Consider the following 14,200-nt stretch of genomic DNA (forward strand, 5'->3'; position numbering starts at 1 on the left):
TTCAATACCAGCAGCAGTTTTCCCTGGTGAGCAGTAGCTTTACTACAGTGATCTAATGAGCAAAAAGAGTGCTAACATTCTGAATTTATGGCAAATGTGTGACACATCTGAATGCCTTCTTGATGGAATCAAAGTAAAAAACTGAAAGTGTTTCCTACTGAGGAGACTGCAGTAAATGAGGAAATTAGGAAACTTCATAACAAATAAGTCTCCCAAGATGGCCACCAGAGACAAAAGAGCCCAAATGTAGCCCAAATATCACCCAGATGTAGCCCAAGTATAGCCCAATGACAGAATGTCCCAGAATGTTCTTAAAAACAACTAGAGCGCTTACTGTCTTCATTATGACAAAAGTATGGCACACCTGAAGCCATCTTGATTGGAATAAACTGGTAACACTTAAAACATTTAATTTAAAAAGGAACACAATGAGGAGGTTCATTTTGCCATAGAAATTATGATTAATGCTGAAGAAAGAAAATGAGGGCACATTTTGAGTGACTTCTCAAATCCTCTTCTATTTCATTAAAAAATTCTGACATGCAGACTGAAACATGCACTTTTAATACCAGGAGCAGACTTCCATGGTGCAGTAGTTTTACTACAGTGATCTAATGAGCAACTAGAGTGCTAACATTCAGAATTTATGGCAAATGTGTGACATATCTGAATACCTTCATGATGGAATCAAAGTAAAAAACTGAAAGCATTTCCTACTGAGAAGACTGCAGTACATGAGGAAATTAGGAAACTTCATAACAAATAAATCTCCCAAGATGGCCACCGGAGACAAAAGAGCCCAAATGTAGCCCAAAATCACCCAGATGTAGCCCAAATATAGCCCAATGACAGAAGTGTGCAAAACACTTATTATTTTGTGTTTTTGCAGTGTTATATAGTGCAGACTTGTCAGGTATTGGAGTGCTTTACATGAGCATTGGTTACATCACACAAGAACAAATTCATTTTGGTTGTAGACATGGGGAGACTAAGTGATTTGACCAGAATCACAGAATGTCGAGCTGAAGCAGAAACTTCAACCTGGTTCCCCAGTTGCAAAGTCTGCAGTTCTGGAAGTAACACCACATCCTCTCCCCTAAGTGCAACATTTAATCAAGTGGTCAACTGGATAAAAAAACATAAAGATACCAAATAATTTAAAAGTGCTTTGTCGCTATTTGAAAACTCAGAAAATATGTCCTTATTTTAGTCTTTTAGAGCACTAACCATAATTTTGATGCCAATAAGACCCTCTCATATATGTAATTTCTAAAGGAAATGCTCTAGGTATTACAGTTTTGATTACATCAAGATGATGTCAGGCGTTCCACACTTTTGTAATAAATATAGAATGTTAGCAATCTAGTTGTTCATTAGGATACTGTTGAGAGGCAGAGGCCAGGGGCACGGACTCTGAAAATTGAAGGCAGGTAGGAGGGTGCAAAGGCAACAATTTAACCACACTGAGCAGGCAGGAAGGGCCGTGGAAGCACAACAGACTATGGAGGGCAGTGGAAAGGGGGGCAGGGGCAACAAACCAACAATACAGGACTTGCAAGAGAGGCTGTTGGAGGGAATATCTATTATGGGTCAAGGAAGCTAGGGGCGGTCCCCAGATCCCCGGGAGCCACCACAGAACTGAGCAGGAGAGTGAGTCAGGGACAAAAGGGGCACCTTAATTTGAGCCGGGGTGCCTAGGAACGCTTGCTCCAAAAATGAAGAAAACAGACATCTGAGACATGGAATTGGAGGCAGAATACAATGGCAGTTTAATGAGAAGATGCAACTTCAAGGAAACCGCAGAATAGAGACATAAAGTACAAAATACAGAATCCAGATAATCATACAGCTGTCATAATATTCTCTGTATCTCAATTAATGTACTGACAGAGAGAGAGAGAAAACACATCTATAAATGCATCATGAGAAACAAGTTACACCAAGAAAAATGTTACCTAGGAACACTCACGTTTACTCTTAGAGCAAGCATTCCTGCAATTACAATACAAAATCTTTTAAATGCAAAAGTAAAGAGAACAATGGTTAAACATAACATGACATTTCATATAGGTAAAATAGAATAAGATACTTCAAGCAAAGCAGAGCAAGACATTTTAAGCAAAGGAAGACAAGAGCTCCCAGCTCTTGGGGAAAACCTGCACTGCCTGTTAACCTACATACAGACGGCGAGGTAGTCCGTCGATATCTGTGGGTGCTCCCTTTTTATATCATTTTGTGGGCTCCTTTGCACGCTACATCTACCTACGTATGCTACCCAAAAGCTTCGTCTGCAGATTTTACCAGACATTTCGTCATTTACCCACTTAATGCTGACAATGGACTGGGTGAAAAGGTCAGTCTCTCAGGCCAATCGCTTATCGTAAGTTCCATAGAGCAAGCAGAAAATAATGGGTATTGTACGGGAATTCAATATATTCATGTATAAAATCTCCTCAGTTCTCCTAACTGGACGCTCTGCGGTTGCCACTTCCTTAAAAGCGGGAAACCTGCCCAGGAAGCAAGTACCAGTCCAGGATGCAGCCTACTGTATGTCGACAGCTTCAGGGGGATGTTGAACTTTGATACCGAGCACGGAGCACTCTGGTAGGGTGGGGGCTACTAGTTTGGATCAGAAGGCCTCGCAGACCTGCCTTCAGACTGCTATACACTAAAATTGCAGAGCTATGGTCAATTTAACAAAGAGGCCTACATATTGAACAGAAGGGCCTACACAGGGGTTTTATGCTGGCTGAGTGGTAAGGATGTCTCAGGATAATTATATAGCAACACAGGACCCGCTGGTCAATTTAATACGGCCTACAAATGCAGCTGGCAGGGCAAGGACAAGGGTCTCATACTTCAGGTGTGGACAGAACGGGCCAGGGGCCCCCTGTGATACAAAATCTACCCTCCTTCAAGGCTGTGGCAATGTAATAGACCATTGTGGGCAGAAGGAAGAGGCAATGGTAGTACAACCATACATGCCAACAGACCCGATTCAGCCAGGAAACGTCCAATGTTTTTAAGCTCAAATGGGCTTTATTTGATCTGTCTCCTGTCTACAATATCCTCTTTTTCAATGTAACTCAAAGGGGAAAATCAATACCCCAGTTTTTTTTCAAAATCTCCCTCTTACCAAGTTCAAAATGTTCGCAAGTATGGTACATTGGATCATGGAAGGAAATGGGATAGGGACATGGACTTGGATAACAGAGGACAGGAGGGACATGGAGAGGTGCACCAAACTGACCCTGCAGGGCAGGCATCAGGGTTTGCAGCAGCACAATACACCACACAGGGCATGCAGGACGGGAGTGCAGCACAACAATCCATAGAAAGCAAGAGGGAGGGGACAGGACCATGCACATGGACAACAGAGAACAGAGGGGCAAGAGGCAATGGTAGCTAGCTGACCATAATGGACAGACAGGAGAGAAAGCTGCAGCATAACAGACCATAAAGGGCAGGAGGGACGGATCAGGGGCATTACAATGGAACAGACAAGCCAGGAGGGAGGGAGTAGGGCTGGGGGCAAGGGGGCAGGGCAGGAGCAGCAAGATAGCCATGGAGGTCAGGCAGGATGGGCACTAGAAGCAAGACACACCATGAAGAGCAACAGTGAGACTGTGATGGCATACACACAGACCATGGAGGGAAGGTGGGAGGGGGTCAGGGGCAGCTAACTGACCACACAGGGAAGGTGGGAGGGGCCATGGCAGCACAGAAGACCATGCATGGCAAGTGGGAGGGTTAGTGGCAGCACAATGGCTATGATGGGCAAGAAGGAGGGTGGAGGGGCATGCACAAAGGACGATGGAGGATAGAAGGGAGGGTCAGGACCTGTGCACAGACAAGAAAGTTCAGGGGAAGGGACCTCACAACAGACCACACGGGGCAGGCAGGAGGAGCAGTTGCAGCACAACAGACCAGGGAGGGCAGAAGGGTGTGGCAGTACAATGGACCATGTAGGACAGGAGGAAGAGGATAGGGGCATGGCATGTGGACAGGCAGGGTGGAGGTGGCAGGGACAGGTTACAGTCATCTGACAATGCTAGGCAGGTGGGAGGGGAGTGGCAGCTCAACAGAACACTCAGAGTAGATAGGAGTGGCAGGTCCATGGGACATGGTGGGCAAAAAGGATGGAGCAGGGGCATGCACAAAGACATCGGAGGGCAGGGGGAAGGAGAATAGGGGCAGCAAGCTAAGCACAGAGTTTAAGCAGGAGGTCAATGATGGGGCATAGAATTGGGCAATGGAGGGCAGGAGGAGTGGACTGGTACATCATACTAAATTGAGGGCAGTGGCAGCACATCAGACCATGCATGGCAGGAGGGAGGAGGCTAGTCCATGGATTCACACAACAGAGGATAGGGAGGAAGGGGATGGGGCAGCAAGCTAACTGTTCAGAGAAGGCGGGTATTAGGAACTTTATTGTTTTTAAAACATTGTGTCTGTGCGAACTACTTAAAATATGAACTAGTATGCAGCATAATCTCACTTTTATTCAGGAAGAAGTGGAAGTTTGTGACTGTGACTCCGGGCTCACTTGGCAGAAACACCCCCTGACCCTCCACCCCCTATCGCAAAATGTAATGCCCGTGAAAAGGGTAGGTGAACACAGTGTTATATAGAACATAGTCCTGAGAGCACGATTGAAAATGAAAACTAGATATAGTGTATGGTATAAACTATGCACCAAAAAGTGTGATATAAGATGAACCGGGCGTGAAATATAATATGCAATACATTGTGCGCAATGACCGATTCATTGGAGAGCGCGAGATAGCACAGGCACTAGCGCGTGCTATGCGATATGCGCCTTGGAGTGTAATATGCACAGGGCAGTGTTGTGTAACCTAACTAGTCTCTAAAGTTGTAATATAAAATATGTGCTGGGGAGTGTAACGTTGCATATGCACTGTGACAAAGATATGGATCCCAGATTGTAATATGTATGGCATAGCACTGTGCGTTATAACATAGGCATCGAGAAAGGCACGTTAGATGGGGCAATATAACCCGTGCGAAGACAAGTGTGGCATGACATATTCACGGGGTGGTGTTACAGTGCACATGGGCTAGAGAGTGTCATAGCATATGCACTAGCTAGTGGAATACAACACAGAGGTGTGTGGCACTCGGCAGGCAATGGTGGGTGTAACACAGCATTGGGCTCTGTCAGGAGCACGCTGTGACTCTCAAGTGATGTTCGTCCCCTTTCCAGAGAGTAAAATAAAAAGTATTACACATCCGGCAGTGGATGTGTGTTTTATTAACCGTGAGGGGGGTTTCTTGCATAGTTTTGGTCGAATTTTTGTCGAATCCCCTTTGAATGGCTTGGTGTGCATGTGTATTAAATGTGCCCGTCAATAGCTACCCATGTTTGTATAAATAAACGACAAGGGTGTCTACCAGGATTAGGCACGGTAGGGCATCAGACATGTCAGAGCTTCACTAGTGGTGTAAATACATTCCACGTGGATTCATTGCATGCATAGTCGCCTTTTAATGAATATCACGCAAATCGTCATGGTGATAGGTACGTACGGTTTGTCCAGCATGTCCTAGGTGTGTCTATGAATATATATTTTTTTAAAATAATAAAAAACAGTGGCCGGCCCTGGGGATTGGGGTCCAAAAAATATAATTAGGAGACTGGCCCTGGGGGATGGGGTCATCAGGGCCAATAAATTAGAATAAGAAGGGGAACCAAACAGCCCCCCTTCTTAAACTAAAATAAATAAAAGACTGGCATCGTGCCGGAGGCCATGCCCCCTCCGTGCAGCACTCTCCAAACGCGCCCCCAACAGGCATCTCCAGTATGCGCCAGGGAGCTGCGCTGCAGCCAGGTGTTCTGAGGCCAAGCCCCTTTTCACACCTCTCTGCAACGCAGCTCTGTGGCGCTTACTGGAGGTACCTAGTGGTCTAGTTTGACCCTAGGGACCCTTAGGATTCAAGGGGACTTAATCTCTCAACTTAGAACAGCCACAGGGCGCGTTTACACAGTGGTGAAGGGAGGGGACGGGGCCTGAGGTGACGTGTGCAAACACGCACTATGGCACGTTTTAAATTGGGGATATAATTTCCCTTCAATACTGAGGGCCCCTGGGGGCTAACTAGCCCACCAAGTGCTTCCAGTAAGCGCCACTGAGCTGCATTGCAGAGAGGTGGTCCAGGCCGTGCCACTTTTTACACCTCTCTGCAACGCAGCTCTGTGGCACTTACTGGAGGTACCTAGTGGGCTAGTTGGACCCTAGGGACCCTCAGGATTCAAATGAACTTAATCTCCCAACTAAAAATGGACACAGGGCGTGTTTACACAGTGGTGAATGGAGGGGACGGGGCCTGAGTTAACGTGTGCAAAAACGCCCTGTGGCCTGTTTTAAGAGGTAGTTTTAATCCCCCTGCCCTATTATATACTAGGGGCTTACAGAGGAGGTCATGCTAATCACAGGGGGACCCCAACGCATAATGTTCCCTAGTGTATGTAGGTGTTTTCACTGTATTCTAAGTGTCTTTTAACATAGCACTGGCTCTAGGACTGGTTAGTCAGACTCAGTTACCACCAGTATCCATCTGAAAAAGTTGAGGGTACAGGATGATTTTGCAACAAGGCTTGTTTCTGCTCTTCTTTTTGTTCTTTCTGCACGTTATCCTTCTTCCTGCACTTATCTTCGTATTTGAGGACTTCTGTTGCTTCTTTCTGCACTTCTTTTGTTTCTTTCTGTGCATTTTTTCTTCTTTCTTCACATGTCCTATCTCTGTAGGCATAGTTAGAAATTAGCATTTAAAAAACCTTTGAAATTCACAGAAAAAACCATACGTTTCAGGCACGTTATAGTTAGGAATTAGCATTTAAAAAACCTCAGAAATTCACTGAAAAAACCATAGGTTTCAGGGGTGTTATAGTTAGCTGGACTTTTCACTTGTACAAAACCATTGAAATTCCCCCGTTATAGTTAGTTCAGCTAACTATAACTCGCGCGCCCGCAATGCACTACTGATGACGTCACATATTACATCACTCATGACATGGTCAGTGACATCACTCATGACATCACTGATGACATCTCAAATGACATCACTGATGACATCACTCATGACATCATCCTTGTGATAGAGTGGCAGACCTCCTCTCACCCTAATATAACCTTTGATACACACATTCAAAAATAGAGACTAACATTTTCAAAACAATGGACATACCAATACCAGTTACAACAACCTCTTCAGTAATTCTAAGATCCACATACACATCCACTCATTCACCAACAGTCCTATACAGTCACTCATACATGTACTCACTCATCATATGTACTCATACACCTATACATCCTGTTACACAATGCCACTCATCCATAGAGTTACTCACACACACAGTCACTCATGCTAATAAAGAATCAAACATACATTTACTTGCATATACAGTTATACACACACCACCATACTTCTACGGAAACTTACACATACTTAGTCTTTTAAACAATCACTTATAGAAACACATACTTATTCATACAGGAACTCTTTCAATCTCTCACTCTCACATATACTCACATATATACACCAATAGTCACATATACTAGTTTAAAACATATGTAGTTACTCATAAAGACACTATTGAGACAGTCATTCACTCACTAACACACCCATACACACACTCATCCACCCATACAGTCCTGCACACATGCTGTGTTCAACCCATACAAACAGTGAGTCACTCATTCATGCACCTATGCACTACGTAATACCCCCCACCGAACCATGCAGACACTCAGAATGATACTCAAAAAAACAACTAATAACCTATATAGACACCCATGTAGCTACTCACCAACCCATGCAGCCACTTATACACAAAGTGAGAGACTGATACAGATATTTACATATTTAAACATTACTCACTAAGCCATGTATTCACTATGATACACTTAATCAGTCAGTTACACAATCAATTTTTCAAAAACAAATCATCCATTTAGACACTTATATACCCATTTATTCTTCCATCGACCTTGAGATATACATATATAAAACATATTTAATTTTCAGAAAAACACACATTCACTGGATGATGTCATCAGTGATGTCATCAGTGATGTCATTTGAGATGTCATCAGTGATGTCATGAGTGATGTCACTGACCATGTCATGAGTGATGTAATATGTGACGTCATCAGCAGTGCATTGCGGGCGCGCGAGTTATAGTTAGCTGAACTAACTATAACGGGGGAATTTCAATGGTTTTGTACAAGTGAAAAGTCCAGCTAACTATAACACCCCTGAAACCTATGGTTTTTTCAGTGAATATATATATATATATATATATATATATATATATCAATGCTTTAGTTGCATTGCACATCTTTTTAATTCTGGGAGTGCATTGACTGCTTGCCTACTATATACTTAGAGTGGGCTTTGGGTCTTCTTTATCAACTTTTTATTTTTAACCATACGTTCTAAATCGCTTGCTTGAAACTTTCAGTCATATCTTAGCATTGCCCAGAGAACTATTTCTCACTCACCTGATGTTGACCGCTGTTGGGGATTATCTTGCTACCGTTGATGTAGTCTCTGCATCAAATTGCATTGTGTACTAATATACAACTGTAGCCATTACTGTCCAGTCTTGCTGGCTTCTTCTTGTATATTTTGCTCTTTATTCCTGTTTGTGCTCCTCATCCCTCTGCACCCATTACCCCCTCTTGTTCAGCGCTTCGCTCTTGTTCCTCACTCCGACCTTTCCTGTTTCTCCTGTGCACTCCTAGGTTCTCAGACAGCCTCTTATATCGGTCATCTCTACCTCTTCCCCTGTGTGCTCCATGTCCCCCAAGAAGGCCACCCTTTAGTATTTACCTGTCTGGATTCTCCCTCTTTTCCAGGTATGTTCCTTGCGTCCCCCTCCCACTGGGTGGCTTCTCCTAAGTGCCACTGGGAATAGGCTGTAAGGAGCACTCATTGCCATCAGTAAAGTGCTGTTTTTTTTTCTCTGTCAAAAGAAGGTTGGGAGGCAAGAAGTTGTACAATCACTCAATTTTATGCTCTAAAACAGGAATACTCAAAGTATGGCCCGGGGGCTGCATGCAGCCCTCCTGACCTTTAATTGCAGACCCCTGGTGAACAGCAGCACTCCACTGAGCAGGAACATTCAGAAAGCTGTGAAACGGGCATAAATTATTTACTTAACTAAAGTAATGGTAAAGAAGCAAAGAAGTTGTACTAGATAACTTATCTTTAGAAACCCATTTAGTTTTAACGACCTCTTGTACTAAACATGTAAAAACATGATAATACTCTACAAACTTAAGAGTATTTTATTAACATGCATGAGCGTTTTACCTTAGTAGATAAGATTATATCACTCCATTGAGAGGCCTTTATTAGCATTGATAGCTTTCAAACATGCACTTGGAAACATTCATGCTGCACCCATTGTGAAAACAATGCCATTAGTGGACCAAGAGCCAAGTCATTGGTCAGGTGCACCCTGTGTGTAGCCTTAGTTGTTATATAATTGGAACAACATTATAGTTTATTAAATAAAACACAAGAGATCGTTTTTTACAGTACACATCCTGAACTCTTGTATTTCAAAGGGCTCTCATATGTGGTAATGCAGAAAAAGGAGGCAAAGTGAAACTAACCAATTGCCTTGGATCACAATATTTGGTCAAGTGGGGAAGGCAGGACTGATGCTAGGTTTTCTGGTTTCACATTTTGCATTTCAGCCACCAGCGGAGTTTCATGTTTTACATTAGAAGTTATTGCTTTAACGTTACTTCTTGGTGCATGAGAATGGAGCATTGGTGGTAGACAGTCATGTGAAGGCTTGGTATGTTGTCCGCACCATGTATCTGCTTCACGTCCCCCTGCGCCCAACTTTCAACACCCCGACCCTCGCCCTGCTGGCATCGGTGAGGCCCTCGGGCATGCCACAGACAGTACTTTGCGCCCCCCTGGAAATGTTTGTGAGTACCCATGCTCTAAAACGTAAAGAAGGACTACAGCGAAGGCTCCTTGCCATCAGAACCTCAAATACTCTACATTTCATTCATTTTTCTAGCTTTAATGTGCGCAGTCTGCATGCCTTAATACATTAAACCTACATCTACTTACTGTGCCAATACTTGTTTATTTTTTCCTTCTTTTAGTGACATAATGTCATTCTGATGCTGGATAATTTAGCCTTTATGTAAACACAAGGAGGACATCTCCTTGTGTTTGCTTTATAGCCTTTATGCCAAGTTTGATTGTAAATCATATTCAAATATTTTAGATGAGCATGGAATCTATGGCACACACTGTAATGTTTGAGGCATTTGTTTTTTTGTGTTAGCCATTTATTGGTTGAAATACTTGCTCCGCTATTTTACACTGTGCCATAATGGGCAATACACAATGAGGGGTTGGGGAACACAAGCTCATTTTTAATAGTGGTTTGTAAAAATTGAGGGGCCACACTGGAGGTTTAGCCATTTAATGAATACATGTTTTATTTTTAAGCTGGACAGCTTCAGGACCCAGGTCATTCAAGCAGTGAAGAAAGCACACAAGGAGTGTCCTCTGCCTGGAAGACCCAATGGAGTGCTTGTGTTGGAGCGGCCTCTTCTTATTGAAACCTACGTGGGCTTGATGTCTTTTATTAACAATGAGGCCAAACTGGGATTCTCCATGACCAGAGGCAAAATTGGATTTTAAACTACTCCTCTTTAAGATCAGTGGGATTTGTTCTTTTATTTTTATTTTTTTTATATCCTCCAATTGAAAGATTCCATAAACCAGAGTATTAAATGAATTAAGCTTTTAATTACTTTAATCAAAAATGTTACCTAACCATTTTACCCTAGTGCCACATTTCACTGAATGTTTGACAAATGGTACAAAACAAATATTTTTAGAGAAATGAAATTGCCAAATTAAGTTCTACTCTTTAACATGTATTGTAACGTTATGCATCTGAATTTACTGCCAACTCATAGTTGCTTATCAAAAGTAGACGGTAGTCGGTGAAGAGTCCACTATGTGACTTGACAATGGAGTAACTGAGTATGCGAACTTATTGTAGGTATGACCTGGACCTAATTTTAGTCTGTTAGAGTCTGAAGTAGTCATTCGTTCAGTAGATAGTCCTGTTGCCTAAAACTGATACTAGGCTTTGATTATATGCAGGCTAGAATATTTCGACCCTTCGCTGAGCCCTGTTTCTTCAGACAACAGAATTTTAAATTGTGTGAAGTTCATGGATGCTATAATATCCACAATTTTCCCCAGGTATATTGACAGGTCAAAGTGCCCATATATATTGGTGGGGAAAAAAACTGGGACATGTGGATTAAATCAAAATATTATGCACCATTTTGAAGGGCAAAAATAGTAACTGAAGGTAATTATTTAACTCTGTGATTCCGAGGTTTATGATAGTATTTAAAACATAAGCGTTCTATTTTTGCATTAAGTCCACCCGCCGTTTCAAGGGTTAATATGTTGCTCTGATTTTCTGCATCGGTTACATATTGGATGCACTGCACTGTGAAAATGTACTTTCCTTTGAGTTTCTGTTGTTACCAGTTATCCTTACATTATACAATCCAGTCCAAACTGCCTGAAAAGTATCCAAATATATTGTCAAATCTCTACTTGGGTTTTAATTAAAACAGTATTCTATACTTCGGTTAATGAAATGATCTGCTGAGGAAGATAACCTTAGTGTTTAAGGGGTTGAAAGACTGGCGTCGATGTTCTCTTTACTTATATTAAAATCATTACGTTTATGATATCAGCATTGCTGTAATTTAACAGTATAGAAATTTATGGTGTGGCATAGTTTCTCCTTGAATGCTAAAAACTAAGAAATAGTTATTTAAAAGCTATTTCATAGTAGTAATTGGAAGATTCTTCCCATCACATTTTGTAAGGTACATCGTTTTTGCTGGTCTTGAAACCTCTAGTAGATAGAATTATTCAGTATTGGGGTTGGATTGTGAACTATGCCCCTTCTTTATTTTAAGTTTACATTTGTTACAGCCGATCAAGAGCGCATTTTTAGAGTGGAGATTGTTGAAGGACAAAAGCAAAGCTGTTCTTGTTCGGGTCCATTGAAGTAGCTAATTTTGCACTCTAGTTATTTTTAAACCAGGGACACAAAATATACCTGTTTTAAATAGCAACTGTTGGGTCATCTTAATATTTGCTTGCAGGAAGGACGTTTGTTTTAAAGTTTAGAGTAGAGTTAAGGGAAAGGTATAAAATTGTCAAGTTATTTTTGACCAATTTGCACATTTGATCAACTTGTGAATACGTAAGCTATATTATGCAAATAAATTCTTTCAGAATAGGAGGAAAAATTGTTTTTTGGTTGGTACACAGTTTTACAAAGTTCAAGATTCCTGAAGGCGTATCTGATGAATTTGTTTAGGACGTGTTTGCTCAAAAAACAGTTCCTTCAAATCTGCTGCATGCTAGCTAAACATAGTCCAAAGAATGTTGGTGGTTTTATGAATGTGTTTTTTTGTATTATTTTATTTCATTATGAGAGTTTTGTGTGAAATGGTGGATGTGGGCTTGCTCTGAAATGCAACAAACTGCATGCCCTTGTGAATATATAAAGCTAATAATTTCTATACTTCTGTCTTGCTTGTTTTTAATATGTTAAAATGGAAATAAATACAAACAATGAAAATGTCTATTGTGACATTATTGGTGTTAATAGTTGCATTGACTAGTTGTTTCTTTGCATCTGTTGCATTGGTGTGTTCACTTAATATTTTCTCTCCGTAGAACCCTTGGATGGTTAGGAAATGTGAGACTCCTATACCACAAAATATTGACTACAGTTTGTGTTGATACTTTACAGATGGTTCATCAAATGTGTTTGCTCCAGGAATAAGTTCTGTTGGATGCTTATTCCACAGATTTCTCCTTGGGTTGTTGAGGCTTCTGGCCATTAAGAAGAAAGAATCTAAACTAATATGATCTCGTACTAGCAGTCGAAATATAAATAGATTCTTTCTCTCAGGACTGGCATAATACAAGCAGATTTAATCAATCTTGCATGCATGTCAGCAAACTTTAAAAATAGGACCAGAGAGACGTGTAATAATTCTTCCTTTTCTGACGCAAACCCTTTGTTACAGAATATGGGATTACAGTGATGTATATTTCTCACCTCCTCGCACCCTCTCCATATCTCCAGGGTTTGTCGGCAACAGGTGAGAGCCTTGCTGGAAATAATAGGCAGGAAACCTCTTGCAAGCCTTCTAGAACTGGCATAGTGTGCTTGGCTCCAACTGGCTTCATGACAACTACAAGAGTTCTGTTTTATGACCATTCTAATGATTGCCCTCTGTTTATGATGCTATTGGCACTGATGTGAAGCATATAAAATGACTGTCTTATTGAGTTCTGTGGGGGCCAAGCTGTTAAGGTGGCTAGTAAGTGAAAAGCCATACATCTCTTGGAGGAAATGCCACTCATCGAAGGAGGCGTTTGCCTGATTTTCCAAAGTATTTGGGTTTGATTCGTAAGCCTGATGGTTCTAAACATATTCCTTATGCAAAGACGAGGACAGTAAAGTGATGGATACGATACTCCTTGCAGAACATTCTAATAAGGATTGTCTAATTATTGTATACAATACCAGCATTACTGATACATCTACATCAGGAGAACACCTCACTTCTGCTGCCGGGATCTAAAAGTAGCACAGTCACTTAAAATTAATCTACTCCCATTCAGGGTAATTGCAATCTTTTCATTGGAATCCTCTGTCAAACAGAATAAAGTCTGCTTGTAAACAGGGTCTTACAAGGCACCATTCATGCAATCTGGGGAAAGTTACATTCCACTCCATCCGTGAGCAGCCAGCCAACCAGGAAGCATAGATCGGCCCCCTCAATCCATTTTAGAGATTCTTTTAGTAAACGTCTTTGACTAAGCAAAAGTCAAGTGCATACCTGTCCACCGGTAGCAATTTGATGGCTGTATAAACATGGCATAAATGATTTCTCATTAGGCAGCTTGGCCTTTTCTTCACGCTGTGCCATCTGCCTGATGGCCCACCACTCCGACTTGCTATGAGAGAAGACCTGTGTTTTCCCTAACAATTTCGTTGGGGGGGTCATCCTCACAGTTTTTCAAACACTACAGGATCACACTGCGTCCACGTGGAAAGGTCTGGACATTGTGGCACCTTCCTTCGAGT

The 14,200-nt window shown here is 41.8% G+C and overlaps 1 protein-coding gene across 2 annotated transcripts in view; it reads left to right on the top strand.

The window, feature by feature from the left end:
* TPRG1L (tumor protein p63 regulated 1 like) overlaps window positions 1-12,679 on the top strand; it is a 111,404-nt gene extending 98,725 nt beyond the window's left edge. For both annotated transcript variants that reach the window (XM_085608846.1, XM_085608845.1), the window contains exon 5: window positions 10,504-12,679. In XM_085608846.1, coding sequence (XP_085464972.1) covers window positions 10,504-10,698 — 195 coding nt within the window. In that variant the 3' untranslated portion in view covers window positions 10,699-12,679. The remainder of the gene's footprint in view (window positions 1-10,503) is intronic.
* The last annotated feature ends 1,521 nt before the right edge of the window (window positions 12,680-14,200 follow it).

This window comes from Triturus cristatus, chromosome 1_2 (assembly GCF_964204655.1).
Source record: "Triturus cristatus chromosome 1_2, aTriCri1.1, whole genome shotgun sequence".
Taxonomy (NCBI): Eukaryota; Metazoa; Chordata; class Amphibia; order Caudata; family Salamandridae; genus Triturus; species Triturus cristatus.